A 19,596-nucleotide genomic window follows, 5' to 3' on the forward strand; every position below is an offset into this window, starting at 1 on the left:
TCCATTCTTGGCAACACAATAAAAGTGCTCTGCTTGAGATAATCCGATTCCACTGTTTTGGAAACAATCTTAGCCTTAGAATCATGTGCCTTCCTTAATTGCATTGCCTGCATTGCTAGACCTAGAGCTTGGGTTGGACTCATGAACCGACCACCATTAGCTTTCACCAGATCATGAGACAGAGTAGAAAGGGATGACGAGTTCGTTGTTAAAGTTGCCTTCAATAATAGTGTAAGATGCAAGAGAGGATATTGGATTAGGAAGAGAGATTATAGTAGAAGGTAGACAAACAGGGTATATTGGAATAGACCTAACCACTGTAGAGGAGAGAATAACAATCGAACCCACATGGATGTAGGGGATTACATAGCCAGGGATTGAGAGTTGGATAGTTTCGTGGGAAGAGATAGGTTTCAAAAATTGCCATCAGAAGGTTTCAAAAATCACCATTTTCTACATGTGTCTTTGCCGATATGAAGCTATTCCGTTCTTGAGATAAACAATGTAATAATTAAAATTATAGTAATTAAGCCACTCAAAAACCATCGCAAACAACGAGAAACTTACATGACAGTTCTCCATTCATCCGATGAGTATGTTTGCGGTGCTATCGTTCTTGCCCACAGCATCCGCAAGGTTGGTTTCACCCGTGATCTCATATTACTCCATGATGAATTCCTTACTCCAACCAACTACAAGCTCTTTGCAATGCAGGTTGGTCTCTTCGTCAAATCAAGCGCATCCACAACCCCCATCCTCGTCCTGATGGGCTGTTTGAGTACAACTTCAGCAAATTCTGTATCTTTCAGTTTACTGACTATGACAAGATTGTGTTCATTGACGCTGCCATTGTGGTCCTTCGTAACCTCGACATGCTCTTCAAATTTCCCATCCATATCTGCTCATGAGGAGCACGATTCTAGTTTTAATTCGGGTGTCATGGTTGTTGAGCCATCTAATTGCACATTCAAAACCATGATGTTGAACATACAGAGCATGAAGTCGTACAATGGTGGGGAGCAGGGGTCCGGGTTTCTAAATGAGATTTTTGTCTAGTGGCATCGCCTTCCGAGAAGGACCAATTTCTTCAAGGTGATTTGGGCAAACACGACTAAGGAGAAATCGATGTTGGACTCGATGTTCAAGGCAGATCCACCACAACTTTACGGAATACACTACTTTGGGCTGAAGCCCTGGACGTGTTACAAGGATTACGATTGTAACTGGGACTTGGAAACTGTGAAATTACACCAATGATGAGGCCCACTGGAGGTGGTGGCAAGTGTATGACGGAATGGATGAGGATATGAAGAAAATGTGTAGGCTTTCAACAAAGCAAAAGAGTAATCTGAAACACTTTCGCTGTCAGGCCGAGAAGATGCAGTACAGTGATGGACATTGAAAATGGAATATTACTGATTCAAGGATCAATAGAAAGAGAAACTTTTATGTTCGATTACTTTTATTTTTTAGACTAGAGGTTAATTTGCTGGTGTTAATTCCATTTGTCAGATTAAATTTTGACAACATAAAGTTTATATGGAAATGTAGTGGCAAATGATGATGTAAATTTGATCAAAGGTGCTGGTAGGGGTGCAAACGGATCGGATATTATCCGACCATATCCGTTATCCGAATATTCGTGCGGATACAGATACAGATATAGTTTTAAATTTTAATTATCCATATCCAAATAGTAGATATATACAATATCTCCATTCTATTATTAAGCGCGTTGGGTGTACGATCCGCCAACGGCTATGATTGAAAGGTGAAACTTTAGATTTAATCTCAGCCCTTCAATTACATAATTTGTCTTCTTTTGATTAAATGCATATGTTTTATGTATAGAAGTCTAAATTTAGTTAAGAACATACCCACCACATGTACTGCCACATGATACGTTACAATTAAAATTGAACAAATTCTGAAATTTAGCAATATATTTATCTGTTTCCTTATTTCTTTGTTTCCATATTTCTCATCTTCAATTGAGAAGACTCCACCTTCCATTTTCTTATTTCTTTGTTTCCTTACCTCTTCTTCGTTTCTCTTTCTTTGTTTCTATACATATTGGTGTGGGCAATTTAGAATATATTTCCAATATAAAATGTATCAATGTGTGTGTGTGTATTCTATAAATTGGAAACAAAAAAGAATATAAATTGGAATGTGTGCGTGAATATATATTTCTCTTATAATGTGTGTGTGTGTGTGTGTGTATCCTATACATACACACGATAACACTTTTTATTTATGTTTTTTGATATCATATTATATATTGATATTGAATTGTTGTATGATATTTAATATTATATTCGAATCGAGATATTATTTGATACCATTGGTACTTAAAAATAAATAATCATCACATCATCAAATTGTTATCAGAGGTCATGATTAAAGTTAATTAAAAATGCATAATCATATAAATTTTCTATTAACATGTGTTTTAATTTTTGAATAGTTATTAGTTTTATTAATATATTTGTTTCTTATGATATGTCCCGTTGCAACGCACGGGTATGATACTAGTAGTTTAATATATATTATGAAAATATTAATGTTATTTACTATTATAAAATGCGGATATTCGTATCTATATCCAGCTAATATACGATCCATATCTGTATCCGTCTAATATTCGATCTGTATCCGTATTCGGAAAATAAAAACGGATACGGATATGATTTTACCACTATCCGATCCGTTTGCACCCCTAGGTGTTGGGCTCAATCATTGGATTTTTCAGTTTTAGAACAAAAAATAAAATCAAATAAACAAAAATTTTAGGAGGGAGAGAAAAATGCCATTGAGAGAATATACAAACGAAATTTTACTCGTTTACAATTTATCATGTCTAAACACTAAAGCAGCTGTTTTGGATATCTCTTCCCGTGAGGAGTTCGGAGGCCCAAACTTTTCACCAAATTCACACACCCATAGGAATTGTTTTTCCATTTTTGCAGTGTCGCTCGTGAGAAAAATAAGATCGTCTTTGAGCTCCGTTTCTTTTCCCAAAAGCTGAAGCTCGTCTCTATCATCATCATATTTTTTTCCTCCAAAAACGCAAGAGTTCCTCAATGACTTCATACAGCTTTCTCTCTTTCCGACTTTCGTCCACTTCCCTTAGTCTGAACGCATCCCTGAGATCAGCTGTTGCCCTTGGATCAGGTAAACCCTTGATCTCCTCCGCCGTTCTCCGTCTCTCTTTCTCTCTGCCTTTCAATTGTGCCCTTTTTGTTCTTCTCACCGTTCCAATTGATTATTGTTGGGGGGCTGAAATGTTGATTGATTCAAAGCTTTCCGCTTTACTTGGTCTGTGACTTGACAACTTTGTTTGTCGAAATTGGTTATTCGCTGTTTTGGATAAGAAATCATACTAAATTGCATGCTCTTTGTTGAATTCTTGACATTAATTGTTCCTAGTTTGTTCTAAAACCTTGGTACCAGTTTGTATCTCTTCTTTCTTTCTTGTACGACAATTCTAATTTTTCAGAAAAATGTTTCAGAAGAAACTTTGGTATCAATTTTAATCTCTTATTTCTTCTTAGTTTGTCCAAATTGCCTATCAGTATAGCGAGTTATATGACTTGAACTGTTTGATGGAGAAGAATTGTTCTACACTTCTATATTCATAGTTATAATTAGTAATTGTCAGTACCAGTGAGTAGTACATCTGTGGTTTAGCTATGACAATTCTTTGGGTATTGGCATCAAGCTCACATGAATTTTCTAAAATTTCTTACTAGTTGATTCGTTTATCATGATTTCTGTCACTGTTATCAATTGGTAATTGGTACCAATACATTTTTCAGATGCTGGTATGCTAAAGATTGATGCAAATCTATTTTCATGATTTTTATTTTACTAATGTGATACCTGTAATAAATTATAATGTAGTACAAATACTCAAATAGTGCTATATATTAATTAAAAAAAATTCAAAACAAGACAGAATGCCTACAGACTACAGTACGGTACAAAAAGTTTTTATTGACGCCAGGTAAATAGAATGCCCACATCCTCCAATATTAGCATAACATTTTTTACAAAATATTTAAGTGTAAAATAGTAAAAACCAACCTTCTAAAATAGAATTCACGTAAAACTAAAAATATACATTTTTTTTTTATTTCAAGCAGATTAAAAATTTTTAATTATCAATTTGCTAATTTAAAATTTAGTTTATTTTCTCGGTGATTGAATAATAAGTTGAGGAGCAAAAACATCGTTATAAAATAACAACCGATAAATATTGTTATGTTAGTGGGCATTTTGCGTACATTTAGAACTATGTAAAAACTGTTCTTTATTAATACAGTTGTTAATGGGCACCTTGCCCCTAACCTTAATAAAAAAAAAATCCCATTGTCGTATGTATGAAGCTGAATATCCTGAATGGTACAAAGTAGTTACGGATTCAGCGATTGGCCTAAGTTAGCTATTTTATCAAAGCTATTTTTCCATCAAATTGTAATTGGTAAAGTTTACTAAATAGTATTAGTAACTATCTTGAAGGGAATAAAGTAAAACAAAAGAACAAGATTTTTTGTTTAGTTCTTACATTTCTAAGGATAAAATACAATTCTCGACATTTGTCAGTCCGTGAGATATTTTTGGCAACTCATAATATCTCTGAGATCTGCACAGAAAAAAAAAAATCACTACAAAACTTCATCAACAGAATATTTATTTCAGTGCAACCTTGATATAAAAGTCAAGTGCCCAAATTTCCAAGGCAAATGCAAGAACAAATTCAAAGCATAAATGATAAACAACATTTTAGGGACTTAAAATCAAAATTTAAATCATTAAGGGCACATCTCAGAAAACTAGCTAGTCGAAACAGTACAGAAACTCACGCTTATCGGCATCTCGGTAATGATAAGGCCACTGGTCTCTTCAAGTGCTCTGAGAGTCGCCACCTCACCTCCCACCACCATGTTTATCACAATTCCATCTAATTTTACAAAATCATTTACTTTGGTTGAAATTGGGTTAAAAGTAACAATTTTTACAGCATGTGAGACTAACCTGCAGCCAAACATGAAGAAGTACGCCTACAGTATGTTTCCTGAAAAAGATTATTCATGTAAGTAGTCGAAATCAAAGATGTGCATAAAGCTATTTCTAGTTTTCACCTTCTTTGTTGGTAATTCATAGTTTATCAGAAGATGTGCTGTGAGAGATGCCTCTCCTAAAGCAGAGGACGGCAAGCATGCATCAGTTGTAACTACCATGCACGACTTTCTAGTAGCATGTTCAGGTTCCATACAATCCAAAGAAAGGACACTGTACTTCTGATTCCACTGCAGAGTTGCCAGACGAAACTTTTCTAAAATAGATGCACGCTCTATTTCGGCTTGGTCGCTGTACTGTAATGCAAATGAAATGAGTAAATTGTAAGAGTAGAGATGGGTATTCCAGATTAGCATCATACTTCATCTCAAATTCTTGGGTACTTCACTAAATTTATAAAACAATCGAAAATAAGTTAATAAATAAATAAAGTTTTCTAGGTTTTGGTGCCAGTTGCTATGCCATGATGCCTGATTTAAATACTTGCGTGCATATTGAAATTTATATCATTTCCCTTAGTTGGAAGCCCTAATACAAGAACTGATCCAACAAATACCTCAAGAGTATCATGTATTGGTTCAGGTAGAAGGTATGAAATGGGATTTCTCTTCAATTTCAGTAAGAAACTTATTGGTCATAAAATTAAATGAATACTGGATGTCAGTATTAGCTGGCTCCAGCCAACATTGGGATTTTCAATTTTCAGTGAATTTATTTTTAGTCTGCAATACCTGACATGCCAACTCTAGAACAAAATAAATCTAACAGAAGGCTAGGTGCAGCACCAGTTCATACATTGTGAGAACCATTGGTAACATGCAGGCCTAGTTTGCAGTAAACCAGAAACTTTACTAAATTGCCTCCATAACATATATGGCTGATAGATAATTAGATGTCATTTAGTTATTTATGTATGTATTTGCTTAATTACTTAATTATTTTTATCTATCTCTTCATACCCAATTTTTTACAATCATTATTTGTAGGTTTTCTTTATTGTAATATGCCATTTCCAGTTTATTACCCAACTAGAAAAATAATCACATTAAGGGGTAGTTGGCATAACACAGTTGTCTGATTCCTTTGTATTGAAATCCAGGTTACGACAACAATTAAAGAAGGCAGAACAGTTAGAAAAAAAAAAAACTTGACATTTAACATTTATACAGCTAGCCTGAGCACTAATGGGATTTTCACTGATATATCTGTATATTAAATAGACAAAACAAATTTTAAATAAAGGGAATAACAAAAATTGTTAGCTACTATCGCACGAGATGTCAGTTAATAATTGGTGGTTGGTGCCAATGATAAAATACCCAAACTTTACAATTGAAAACCATCAAAATTTCCTTGATTTACAGCATAACAATCACGCCTGAAAACAGTAAGATAACGCAGAAAGGGTAATTGCTTATTTACCAGAGGAGAGAAGGAGATATAGGAGAGATTGGCCACAGTGGAACAGACGGCGTCCAGCTCATCACGCGAGCTACAACAAATCACGATCGGCAGAGATGGTTGCTTCCCGGCTACTTCTAGAAGATCCACCAAAGTCTCCTGTTTGAACCCACCATTCTCTCAAGTTCAGTAATAATCAGGGAAGCATTACACGAACGAAGAGAGAGGGAGCTACCATTTTGAACTGGAGGCGATCGACGGCGAGGTAATAGTGGCGGCCGGGGAAGTTCGAGAGGGAAGAAGGGGCGGAAGAGGAGGGGGAATGGAAGGAATCGGAGAGATCCAGTGAGCCTCCTCTCATGGCGGATTGCGCTACCGGGACTCGAGGTCGAATCACAAGAATTCGGATCGAGAGGAAGAAAGACTGTCACAGCCCACAGGGCACAGGAATTCCCATCCTCCCCGGTACCGTAGAAGGGAATCTTTTAGAATTAGTGGATTCAGACCGTTCTTTTAACTTCACACGAATCTCAAAGCCCAAAAATGCTGCCCAGCGCTAGCCCGAATCGCAAAGCGGCTGAGAGTACAGTACATGTCCGGATGAATTTGCACAGAGACAAATTGTTGTTCAGAAATTCTAGAGCATTGCTTTGGTTTTTCCTTTTTTGTGATAATGCCCGTGGGCGGAGCACAAACTGTTTTCAATATCTTCGTAATATTCTCATTTTTATGAAGAAGATTCAGAAAGTTCTGTATTGATGGAGAAATGCAAAACAATTTCACTTCAATAAGTTCATATGTAAAGCTAGCGGAGAGTAATTATGAAACATTTTTAAAATTTTATGAAATAAATTTGTATTTGATTCTCAATATCTTTGTTGTTAGCGGCTTTAATGCAATGAATGTGGGAACCTTTTTCACTTTTTTAACGTTAATGTCTTTTTTTTTAAAGCTAGTGGCTATAAATATCTAGGGTAAGGCTATGGTGCTATGGGTTGCATATAGGGCTACGATGCTATGGCTCAATATTTGAGTTTTCAAAATCCTAATGGTCGATCCGAACTGTTTATCTTGTTCTCCATATTAATATGTGTTTGAAAACAAAATTTTACATTTTTTTGAAAATTTTTTACTATTTTTTAGATAGGTAGAAAATCAGTTGATCTAAAAAATTCTGCACCATTCAAATATTTGATTTTCTACCTATCTAAAAAAATAATAAACAATTTTCAAAAAATATAAAATTTGGTCTCCAAACACATATTAATATGGAGAATAAGATGAACGGTTCGGATCGACCGTTAGAATTTTGAAAACTCGAATATTGAGCCGTAGCACCGTAGTCCTCTATGCAACCCATAGCACCGTAGCCAAATATCTATTGGCGATTTCATTGATAAAAAAAAGTATGTATAATCTATTTTCATAAAGGATTTAGAAAGAAATCAGAATTTTTATCAGGTTTCGACCGAATCAGAACTGTCAAATAGAGGAAAAAGGTGGAGATGGACACAGGAAGGCAAGTACACCTGCACCATGGCATACAGAGCCATGCACAACAAGGGAACTACATGCCAATACTACAAAGCATTGTGAAAATTAAAAAATACCAAGGTAAGAATCTTTGTATGATTGGTAACACAAAACAGTCTGTTGACGCAGGAAGTGTTAATTATAAGGGGCTACAATGTGCCGCACGGATGCGCGCTATGTGACTCAACGGACGTCGAAACCTGTGAACACATGCTATGGGAATGTCCTTATGCAAGGACATTTTGGAGAGGCCTAATGGTCGAATTTAACTTGACATATGGGTCATTCCAGGACGAAAAGCTGGGACATATATGGTTACAAGTAAGATCAGCACTTCACGAACAGAGAAGAGCAACATGGGATACGGTTTGGGCAGCAGAAACATGGGGTCTTTAAAGAGAATGAAACAAGAGACTGTTTATAAATAAGAGTAGACCATCAGAGAGGGTCATTGAGAGCACAACATTAGAAATCAATGATTGGATACACCTCACGTAAAACAGATATATGTGGAAAAAGGAGAAGAGATACAGATTATGTAAGCGCCTATAGCATAATGCTACTAACAAATTTTAATAAATAGTTAGAAGAGGCATAGTAGGTGGTAATGGATCTAAAAGACCATGTACAATGCGATATATATATGTAAATAACTTTTTTATAATATATTTGTTAACTTGGCACTTGTAAGTTAAACATAAAAAAATAAAATAATAATTTCTAGATCTATTATTTTATTTTTACGAAATTTTGTAAACTACTTTAATCCTCTAATCATACTTATATACACTCTTAATTACTTTATTATATTAATTCTCATATCTCTCCACGAACAGATTCACTTTTCTTCGAACACCGCCACACTTCGACGATCGGATTTACTCACCATCACTCTCAAATAACTTGTTTGATGTCTTATTTGATAGACAACTTAGAAACAAACAATGAAAAAAAGCCTTATTAGCAAAAAAATATATGAAAATGGATGCAAGTACAAAAGCCAAGGTGAATGCAAGGACAAAATATGAATGAAATAGATACAACCACGCAGTTTTGGAGAGATTTTTTATAGTTGGCGGCGAAATGCCGGCAAAATGAAATTTAACATTTCTTCTCACTCAAGTAAGATTTAGTTCAAGTTGGTTAAGAAACACATATCAAGTTTTGACAAGACTCAATGACTCATGGTTGCAACAAGCGTTTAATGTAAGGTATAAAAATCTCTACGCATATGCAATGGAATAAAATATGGCGGTAGCACAAGCAAATGCAAAATGACCAATGTGAGTTAAATTTGAGACCACATATATCCATTCAAGCGCGGAATGAGCAGAATGATTTTATACAAGAATTGACACATGTTACAACCTTGAGTCTTTATTTTGTCGTTCTTTTGATTTTCGTCTTTATTTTTATTTCTGTTAATATCCGGTGTCCTGTTTCTCCAATTCTTTTATCCCCTTACTTTCTTCTGAGTTGGGACATAGCATATACTGAAATTTCATGGTACAGTAGATACTGCAACATAAATCGACACATGTGATTAGAGTGAAAGAAAAGGAGAAATAGCTTATACCGTAACTGATGTCTCCATTACATATTTACAGCTTTCCAACTTGGCTTTTCTTTTCACCTTTATTTGATTATTGATTGTGCAAAGATAAGATAGAGAGAGTTTAGTGACAAATTAGATATAAAAAGAGAAAAATTTCTTTCAATTCTCAATAATCAAAATCTTGGTCTCAAAATAGCGCCTTCCAAACTATAGGACCAATGTAGTCAACATATTACTAATTAAGAAAAGAACTATCATTAATATTGCTAGTATAGGTAATATATTGTACTAAACTTTCCTTCTATTAAAAGGACACCCTGCTCAGATATAATATGGAATTATGGACCTTGACTCAAAAAATATTCTCCGGCAAAAAACCCTTTTAATTCGTAAATATATATTGTGTATTTGATGCAGAATAAATTATCATCACCAAAGTCCTAATCAATGAACTATATCATAACCATTTAATGTACAATAAAGCTCACTTCGATATACCAGTACAACAAAATTATTCTTGTTCTACCATTTTCAACAAGACAAAACCTTAAAAGAATGCTGATATTAATTCAATATACAAAACAATTACATCAACAACCAAAAAGACCATACAAACAAAAGTTACTCCCATAAAACAGAACCACAAAAAACTCAAAACAATTTCTTTGCATTATTCACAAAGTTAATACCACAAAGAATCCCAAATTTACTGTCAAAATTACATCAATCGACTTATTACAAATGTACAACATAAACACTGTGCCGCATCTCACAAAAGAATCCATCATATTATCAGAACATATCGATCTTTCTTTTTTCATGCCGCCACAGACTGAGCCTTTCTCTTGGCCCAGAACTTGCGGAAGAAGCTCCTCTTCTTCTTCCTTGCCATCATTGGACTATAAGTTGGGGATGAGTACTCGGTCATCTCACCATCATCAGAACGAAAACTCCTTCTTCCCGACAAGCAGCAGCCGTTACTTTCATCAAAACTATCATCCAAATTAGATCTGTCAAACATCCCTTTGTTAGGCTCTCCGGTTGTAGGCACTCCATTAACAGCCTTGTCTATATTGACCTGTTGTTTATAATCCTCATCAGCATCCACGTCAGATCCAATTACTTCAGTTTTAGCCTCATCCACTGGTTTAACGACCTCATCAGTATCAATCTCAGCACTGTTGCACTGTTCTTCACTCATTTCTTTTAAGTGCTTCAGTTCTTGCTCGGCACTCTGTGCTGCTCTTTTGCTCTTTTGTTCTGTCTCATGCAGTACCTTTTTCTTTGAGTCCAATTCGCTTTTCACCTTATATAATATTGAATAGGAATTGTTTGCAGACTCTTTCATAGTCTCGATTTCTGCTTCAACGACATCAAGACGCTCTTGTGCTCGCTCGGCTGCCTCATGACCCTGCTTGCTCAAACCAAAGTACTCATCAAATGAAATAGTCACTTTCTTAGAGGAACTGTCCATTTCACTCTCTTCTAATGCTTTGATAGCCGCTAAAGCTATGTTTGTTGACATTTTTGATGCCTCTATCCCCTTCATTGTCGCATTATTGTTCATCTGAGAAGTTTTCAAACTCACCAGAACTGGTTCGTTCTCAGCCTTGGCTTTGTTGAGCTGGTCTTCTGCATCTTGTGCATTCAACTTCAATTTTTTTGCCTCTGTAGTTGCCTCCTCAATAAGACTCAGCAACTCATCTATTTTGCCTTTTGCTTCTTTCTCTTTTTCTATACAGGCATCTATCTGTTCTTGTGTCTTTTCAATCTCCGCTTTGACAGACGGAATCGCAACAGAAGCAAGCTTTTCTTTCTGTTGCAACTCTGCTAATTCAATTTTCTCCTTTTCAAGCTCGGTTTTGAGAGAAGAAACCTCCACTTGAAGGACATCAACCTCTCCCTGCACCTTTTCAATTTGTGTTTTTACTTCCTTAAGCTCTGTTTTTGAATCCAAGATTTCTTGTTTCTTCCTCTCTTCTTCTTCATTATCAACTCCATCCTTCTCCGGATTTAACTTCACCATGTAAACCTCCAGCTCAGCATTCAATTTCTCTAACAAGCCGGTTGCTGCTTCTAGTTTCTCTTCGAGTTCCTTGGCAGAAGCAATCTGCATGCTGAGTCGACGCAGCTCTTCCTCGGCCTCTTTAATTTCTTTCTCCCACATAAGACACTCTTCATCCTTTGCCAGACTGGCACTGACCTTACCCTCCTCTGCCTCCAGTTTTTCCGCAGTGGCAATCTCCAGTGATTTCCTCACATTAGCTAGTTCTTCAGTCAACTCATCTACCATTTTTTCAGCCTTCTTGGAAGCCAGAACCGTATCTTCTGCTTTGGCTACCAACATTTCTTTCTCTTTCACCAAAGCTGTGCATTCCTCTTTCAATGATTTGATCTCTTCTTTGATTGAATTGAGTTCACTGACAGAAGCCTCCTGCTGTGTTTTGACCGTGTTAAGATTCTTATCGTTGCCACCTTCTTGCGCAAAAATTTCGTCAATTTCCAAGTAATATTTTGCACGACTCAATTCCTCTTTTATCTTCGCCTCCTCTGCTTCAGCTTTGTCTAGGTTGGCCTTGAGTCCATCCATGCGGCGTTTAGCGGTGTCTAGCTCTTTTAGGATTTCAGCTCTAGATACTTCTATGGTTTCTGATTGCATCTTGTATTGTGATATTTCTCTGCGAACTTTATCGACCTCTTGCATAACCATCCTGGTAACATTCCCCTGCATTTCCAATAAAAGGATTAGAAAATTTCCATTGTTTATTAATGGTTTTATATGTACTTCCAGAATATACATTTGTTTCTGATGAGTGAAAATGCATCCATATATTACATTTTTTTTAAGGAAGTATAAACCTTGTTTGTTTTCCTAAAAAGGCAGGATTTCAACTTCAGTAAGATAATCAGTTTATAAAAAAGAACAGGTAAAAAAAATAAACTATCTCTATTGTGAGAGATGCAGGACTTCTAATTAACAATGTACAAAAATGAAAAAAAGTCTTAATATTTATCTAACTGACTAATTAATTAATGCAATACCTCAAGAGGCACAGACTGATGAAAAATAAAGAAACCTAAAATTATATACAAATAGATAAATAAGTTGGACAAAATAATTCATTTTGAATTACTTGTCTGGTATCCTATTGTACCAGCTAACAAATGCAAAATAAATAAAAAAATCACATTAAACTTACCGGTTGATTCTGAGTTTTGTGTGGGCTATTAGTTTTCTGGGAGCTCCAATCAACGCTTCCTCCAAATTTCGAAACAACCGACTTAACTGACTCGAGACGAGTCTGCGTTTCAACGAAACCTCTGCTGTTGGTAACCTGTCTCTCATGGTTTCCATTCACTCTGACCCTTAGTCTAACCGGCTTCCCATCTGTTCCATTGGGAAACTCTGTTATTTCTCTATCCTCTGACAGCCCATCTAAGGAACGCCGCATGACAGAGTGGGATTGGCTACGATACATCTTCTCGGGTTTGGCATTAATTGACGCCAGGTCATGGAAATCTATGGTTGTGCCTCGCCGGTGATTTGGGCTGAGTTCTTTTTCATTTGCATCGCCATTTTGTCCGATTGAAATTGTCGGCACCGGTGTTTCTGCGGGAGTTATGGTTTCTGAGGGTTCAATGGAATGATTTTCTTGTTCTGACGATGGTTGTTCCATTTATCACAAAACCAGAGGTCCAGAATACCTTCCCCTCTAAATTAAATAAAATAAAAATTATTATGTCAGATATTTGGCATAAGAAAAAAGCAAGGTCATTAAATTATAAGAGGGGAAATGGATTTCTTCAAAATAACCAACAGGAAAAAAGAGAAAAAAAAAAAAAAAAGGCACATGTATAGGTTAATTAACTTCAAAATTCCAGCAGTAATCCTTTTCGTGTTTAATTAGTTTGTAGTGGATGACTGCTCTTTTTTTTGTACTTAAAAGAGAATTTAAATGGAGTAAAAAGCTACACAGAGAAGATACAGTTGAAAAGTTGCATTAGAAGTTGGATTCTATCAAAGGAATTTTAATCCAAAACGAATCATATAATAGGATGATCTTCCATTATTACCCCATTATATATATTTCCATATGTTAGAAGAAAGTTTCTTTCGATCATGACAAGTTTGAAGTACTCAAATTAAATTGCCTTCATTATTTTAAAAAATAGAAACAAATATGTAAAGTTAACTCACATCACCTGAAATAGAACCGGAAAGGAATAAAATGGGATCTGGTCAAAATCCTTCTAGCAGAAAACAAAAAAAGGTGTTTGATAAACACAAAAAATAAAAAAAATATTTTCAACGCGAGCTCTAAAGAAGAAAACGATCCAACTAAAAAGTTACATATACTACTATGTGTAAACAGAATCACAAGATCATAGGTATGAAGAAAGATGGAGAGGGAGGAAAAGAATACCTTGAGACTTAGGAGAAAGAACATAAAAAGAAAAAGGAAAAAAAAAATGAAGGGGATTTGAATCGAGAATTTTATCGTGCATAACGACGTAAACAAGCTGTTTCGTTGGTGTGCTGTGGCCCGTGAGTCGAAATCCGACCCGTTCCTCTTGCTCTCCTGGAAAATTTATTTATTAAATATTAACGGACTATCAAAAGGAATGTTCGATAATTTTCAATTCGCTTTTGTTATTTTCATAGGCGATTTTGTTATTATAAAAATCACAGGCCTCGCGTAAGCGGATTGTTCTATAAGCTGTTTCAACCCAATGAAGAAATAGAAATATTATTAACTAAATAGTGTAATTCAGTATTGTGAAAAAAGTTACGGGCTTGATGTTTGTATTTTAATTTAAATAAAAAAATAAATTATTTATGTTGTTGAGAATAGAATATGTGCTGATATTTATCAAATAAAGAACAAAATAGATATCTAAGTGTTTGAATTAATTATCTTTTGTCATCTAAAAATAGAATATTAATATGCACTTAGTTATTATTGTTTTATTCTTGTAAGTCAGATAATAGGTATTTAAAATTTTGATTAGGGAGGAGAATAAAAAATAACAAAATCACTGCTCTTCATAGTGTAACAAAATATTCTCTAGACATTCAATTAGAAAATATATGGCACTTGTAATAGAAGTAAAATACACTTTCCAAAATACCATTTAGTCCAATATTCATAAAATTGAAAACTCAATACCCATTTTTAATTTCAAGAGGACAAAAAATCATAAGAATTGTCTTTCACATTATGCTTATATGAAGCAGTTTTAGGGCAAAAGAATAAATCAAATCAAAAGAAAACTCATTGAAATATTTGGATCCTAATAACAATCCATCCCCGCAAAAAACCCCGCACAAACTGCCAAAAAAAATGAGGGGACCGCTCAATCATTAATAAGCTGTTGGTAAACTGATAGTGTTGATAGTGTTTAACTTGAAGTATCAAAATATTTACATTGAATTTGCAAAGTATTAAATCCCTCTGCAATGATCTCTATTTATGAAATAATAAATCAATCCATTAGTTATCCCCGCACAAAATTTCTTTTTATTTTTGAATCGTCTCCAAACAACTGGGGACCATTAAATAAACAATCCTCTCATAAATACTTGTCAGTTATCCCCGCACAAAATTTTCTTTTTTTTTTTATTGTCTCCACACAACTGGGGACCATTAAATAAACAATCCCCTCACCCAATGATAAATACTTCTGAGACATAATGATAAATATTTTATGTTACATTGATAAATATTTTATTTTACATGAATAAATACTTTATGTTACATGGATAAATACTTCTCAGACATAATTATATCTGTCAATAAAACATCAATGATAAATATTTTATGTTACATGGATTAATATTTTATGTTACATGGATAAATACTTCTCAGACATAATTGCAATTTTTAGTAAAACATATATGACTTAAATAGATTAGATTAATATTTTATGTTATATGGATAAATACTTGACAATACAACAATAAATATTTTATTCTTGAACTTGTCAATAAGTAATGTTTAATCAAATCAATGTATCATCGTATCAGTAACAATGATAAATATTTCTCAGATATAATGATAAATACTTGTCAAAAACAATAATAAATATTTTTTGGGACTTTGTTCTTGGATTTGTCAATAAGTAATTTTAATCAAATTAATGTATCATCATGTCAGAGACAATGATAATAGTTTCTTGAACTTGTAATAAGTAATGTTTAATCAAATCAAAGTATTATCATGTCAAAGACAGTGATAAATACTTTTCAGACATTATGATAAATATTTGTCAGAAATAATGATAAATACTTACTTGAACACCAATAAACAAATAAACATTTATTAGCGGGAATTGTAATTAAAGGACAGTAAAATTAATGTGGGGGATTATTATTATTAATGCGGGGATTGTTATTAAAGGATAATATAATTTAATGCGGGAATAAATGAAAATTATTAACAGAAAAAATGGGAGAATAAATGACAGTTAAGGAAGTTAATATTAAGAGAGAGAGTGTGTGAGGATAAATGGGGGGGAGGGGGGGATTTCTATAATTATTCGAAATATTTATGAATGTCCAAAAATAAGATAATTTCTATGGAGATGAGATTATCATAATTGAACTTAACACCTTGTTTGGATGGAGAGTAGAGGAAGGGAGGGAATGGAAAGAAACAAAAACTTTCCATTGAATCGTGTTTGGTTGTTAAAATTATGTCGGAGGTGAAGGGTATAGGAGGTGAAAGGTTTAACCTTGTATCATTATAATTAATAGAATTGGTTTCCCTTTCAAATTCGGGTGTAACTGTTACGTTACGAAATTTTTACAATTAAATTAAAATGATTTAAAAGAAAGAATCAAGTTAATTGTGTTAATAAAATGGAAGTTTAAACCTTAATTAAGGTTTCCCTAAATAAGTAAGTTAATTGTGAATTGAAATCGCGTCGAAATTTCGAGATTTCGGAACTTTATAGGCTCAGTGCGGATGGAGTCCATCCGCAGTGCGGGTAAGGGTCCATCCTCAGTGCGGGCAAGGGTCCATCCGCAGTGCGGTTGGGGTGCATCCGCACTCATGAAATTCTGTGTTGGTCCAAAAATCGGCTAAGTAGTGAGTGCGGATGGGGTCCATCCGCAGTGCGGGTAAGGGTCCATCCGCAGTGCGGGTAAGGGTCCATCCGCAGTGCGGGTAAGGGTCCATCCGCACTAGGCTCGGATTTTCTTGATTTTGGTCTGAAAACTTTCTAAGTCCCGAGTGCGGGTCAAGCCACCCGCAGTGCGGATGGGGGCATCCGCATTCAGGGTAATTTTAACCCTAAAACTCAAATTAGACCTTCTCTCTCTCTCCCACTTCATATTTTCCCCATTATTGCGTGATTTTCGGCCAAAGAGAAGGAAAAGAGTGCGAGAACTTTTCGTTTCTTTCAGACTCCCGATTGTTGCGAGAAATCGACTTTGGAACCGAGTAAGCAGCTGAGGATCTCTCCCAGCTCTCCTATTTGGTATTTCTTTCTCTCCTTCTTTCTTTCGAAAACTCGAATTTTCTCGATTTCTCAGATTCTCGTTTTAAACCCGAGATTTGTGTTCGAATTGCTCGAGGACTAGTTCCTCTACACTCCTTACTAGTTTGTTTGCCAATCTTTTTCCCGATTTCTTCCGATTTATGAAATCTGATTTCTAGGGTTTCGTGCCAAAATTGAAAGTTGGCATAATCGTGATTTGATTTGCTTAACCCGACCAATTAGACTTGTAATCGGTAGGGTTGCCTCCTGATCGTGAATTTTTAGAACATTTAACGGCTGATTTGAGGTTTTGACCAAATTAGGGTTAACCAAATGGTAAATTGAAATGAACCGAGAACCAAAGTAGTGAAACGGTGATTGATGGTTACCAAATGGAGAGTTTGTATGGTCCAGAGGACCTAGATGAGATCTTGTGTGGTTTTAGAGGATTTTGGTAAGAAATAAGGAACCGAACGAATTGATACCAAAAACATAGGAATTGATTAGAGAAGGTATAAGCCCTAGAGGTAACTCGAGTAAACCTCTCGATCCTGAACCAATGTTAAACCAAGTATACGTATAATATAGGTGTAGGCTCGGTCGAGCAAGAACTTGCGAGACAATACGAGACGTCCGATCCTTAAATTAAGCGGTACGCTCGGCATACTAAGGTGCGGGATTCTTGGACTTGTTTGATACTTTATTTTCAGGAATTAAACTGTGTTTTCGTTTGTCATGTTGAATATCATTGATTGCATCACTGAATTGCGTAGAGCATTTGCATAGCCCAATCAAATTAAACTCGAATTGATCTGAATTGAATGATTTGCATACTGGTATGGTTATAGGTTATGTTGATCTATTGTGATCTGATTTTGATTTAAAGTCACCACGAGTGGAATTGATATGTGTGTGAATGGATTTACGAAGTTAAGCACTTGGATCCAATTAATTTGCCAAGTCGGGCTGTATGCTGACTTGGATTCCCAGGATCCTAAATGGCCTTAGGTGAACGGCCCTCGATATTCCCAGTACCGGTTGGGACGAGGGAGGGTGATTATGTTATGAGATGTGTGATTGGAAATCGTGGTTGACTTGTGTAACGTCTATGGCTCGGTAGCATTTTCCTACGTGTTAATGCATTTGAACGGTCGATTGAATATGACGAATATTGGAAACGATTCTAAAGTGGATTTTCTTTACATGATTTGAACCATACCTTAATAAACTGTTAAGCCAAGCGGTTGCAGATGGGTGTCAGATAAAGGGTCCAGCGGTTGGCCATCTGTAGGTGTCAGTAACCCTACAGATGTGGGTTTGATAAAGGTTCAGCTCGAAAGAACATCTGTAATTGCTACAAGCCCTACTGAACTGAGTTAGGAATCGAGTTAAGCCAAAATATATGTTGTGTTTGAGATTCATCTTGGAAATTCCGTAAACTGTGTTTCAGGTTGATTAACTGTTGTCGAGTAGTGGCATTCTGTTATTTATGTTTTCTTATATAACTGTTTGCATTGTTGTTGTTTGGGTTTCATTATTGAATATAGAGTTTGATTGCAAGTCCAATAATTCAAATGTGGCAAATTCGCACTGAGAATTTATTCTCACCCCCACCTTCCCCGTTATTTTACAGGTATTGGTGCGACTGATTCCGGAGAGGCACGAGAGTAGTAGGCCTTAGTAGCTTACCAGTATATGACCCTAGATATCTTTTGTTGTATAGATTTAGGGTAGGCCTCGTGGTTGGTATCCGGATGAGATACTTTTGTTGTATTATATGCTGACCAGACTGTGTACTCTGATATATATATTAGAAACTTGTTTGAATTGCTTGTTGTTTGGTTTGAAATGTGAGTAGCCTTGTAAGCATACACGGCGTTGTATGCTTACGGCGGGGGACTGTTACGACCCGTGGCCGCGGGGTGTGACAGTAACGGATGGAAAGAAATTTTGTTACAAGTATTTTTAGAAAAAATAACACAAATGCCTAACCCTATATTTTACATATATAATTCTCATACAATATTTTTTCCTCAAACCTACAACAGTCACCGAATTTCTCATTAACCTCCTAAATTTTAGTCAACCAAACAAAAAATAAGACGGAAAGGAAAGTTACATTTATTTTCTCTCATTAATCATCCAAATACGAAGAGATTAAATATGTTAATCTTCCTTTCTATTTCATTCCCTTCTATTCTTAACCTCCTATTCCTTCCTCTACTCTCCATCCAAACATGGTGTAAATTGAAGAAGATATGACTCAAACAAGCAAAACTGCATAGTAGTCTGAAAATAAATCATCTGATTAATCGGTTTGGCAATCGCCTAATAATCGTTCAGGCTGATTTATAGCAATTTAATTACCCACCAACTTTAGCTAGTCGGCCGACTAATCGTCCGTGATAATTATTTTTTACAACACTGATGTAATTAAGCATTAGCATTTGTTCTCAATAGATATATGATAAGTATATTTTTGTCAAAAGCTAGCAAGAACCTCATGTGCCATTAGTCAAGAGGCAGAATTAAAAGTTTTAATAGGG

General features: G+C 35.3%; 3 protein-coding genes across 5 annotated transcripts; 1 reads left to right on the forward strand and 2 right to left on the reverse strand.

Annotated features, from left to right (window-relative positions):
• The first annotated feature begins 567 nt into the window (after positions 1-567).
• Positions 568-1,056, forward strand: LOC144559914 (UDP-glucuronate:xylan alpha-glucuronosyltransferase 2-like). The gene has a single exon (XM_078309082.1). It carries the CDS (start codon positions 568-570, stop codon positions 1,054-1,056), a length of 489 nt encoding a protein of 162 aa, XP_078165208.1.
• Positions 1,057-4,295: 3,239 nt separating this feature from the next.
• On the reverse strand, positions 4,296-6,940 carry LOC144559820 (initiation factor 4A-like protein). Of its 3 annotated transcripts, XR_013513267.1 has the most exons (7): positions 6,719-6,939; positions 6,505-6,642; positions 5,145-5,378; positions 5,038-5,077; positions 4,866-4,963; positions 4,568-4,645; positions 4,296-4,397 (listed from the first exon to the last, which is right to left on the reverse strand). XR_013513267.1 is itself a non-coding variant. In XM_078308953.1 (6 exons), the coding sequence occupies exons 1-5, from the start codon at positions 6,842-6,844 to the stop codon at positions 4,602-4,604; spliced, it is 582 nt and encodes a 193-aa protein (XP_078165079.1). In that variant the 5' UTR covers positions 6,845-6,940; the 3' UTR covers positions 4,296-4,397; positions 4,568-4,601. The 3 variants fall into 3 exon arrangements, 2 of the variants coding, with proteins under 2 accessions (XP_078165079.1, XP_078165078.1); XM_078308953.1 differs by lacking the exon at positions 4,866-4,963 and having other exon boundaries at positions 6,719-6,940; XM_078308952.1 differs by having other exon boundaries at positions 4,296-4,645.
• Positions 6,941-10,226: 3,286 nt separating this feature from the next.
• Positions 10,227-13,143, reverse strand: LOC144559674 (protein WEAK CHLOROPLAST MOVEMENT UNDER BLUE LIGHT 1-like). The gene is made up of 2 exons (XM_078308772.1): positions 12,772-13,143; positions 10,227-12,296 (listed from the first exon to the last, which is right to left on the reverse strand). Exons 1-2 carry the CDS (start codon positions 13,048-13,050, stop codon positions 10,389-10,391), a joined length of 2,187 nt encoding a protein of 728 aa, XP_078164898.1. The 5' UTR covers positions 13,051-13,143; the 3' UTR covers positions 10,227-10,388.
• Between the last annotated feature and the right edge of the window lie 6,453 nt (positions 13,144-19,596).

The sequence above is a fragment of the Carex rostrata genome, chromosome 9, assembly GCF_964058835.1.
Source record: "Carex rostrata chromosome 9, lpCarRost1.2, whole genome shotgun sequence".
Classification (NCBI taxonomy): Eukaryota; Viridiplantae; Streptophyta; class Magnoliopsida; order Poales; family Cyperaceae; genus Carex; species Carex rostrata.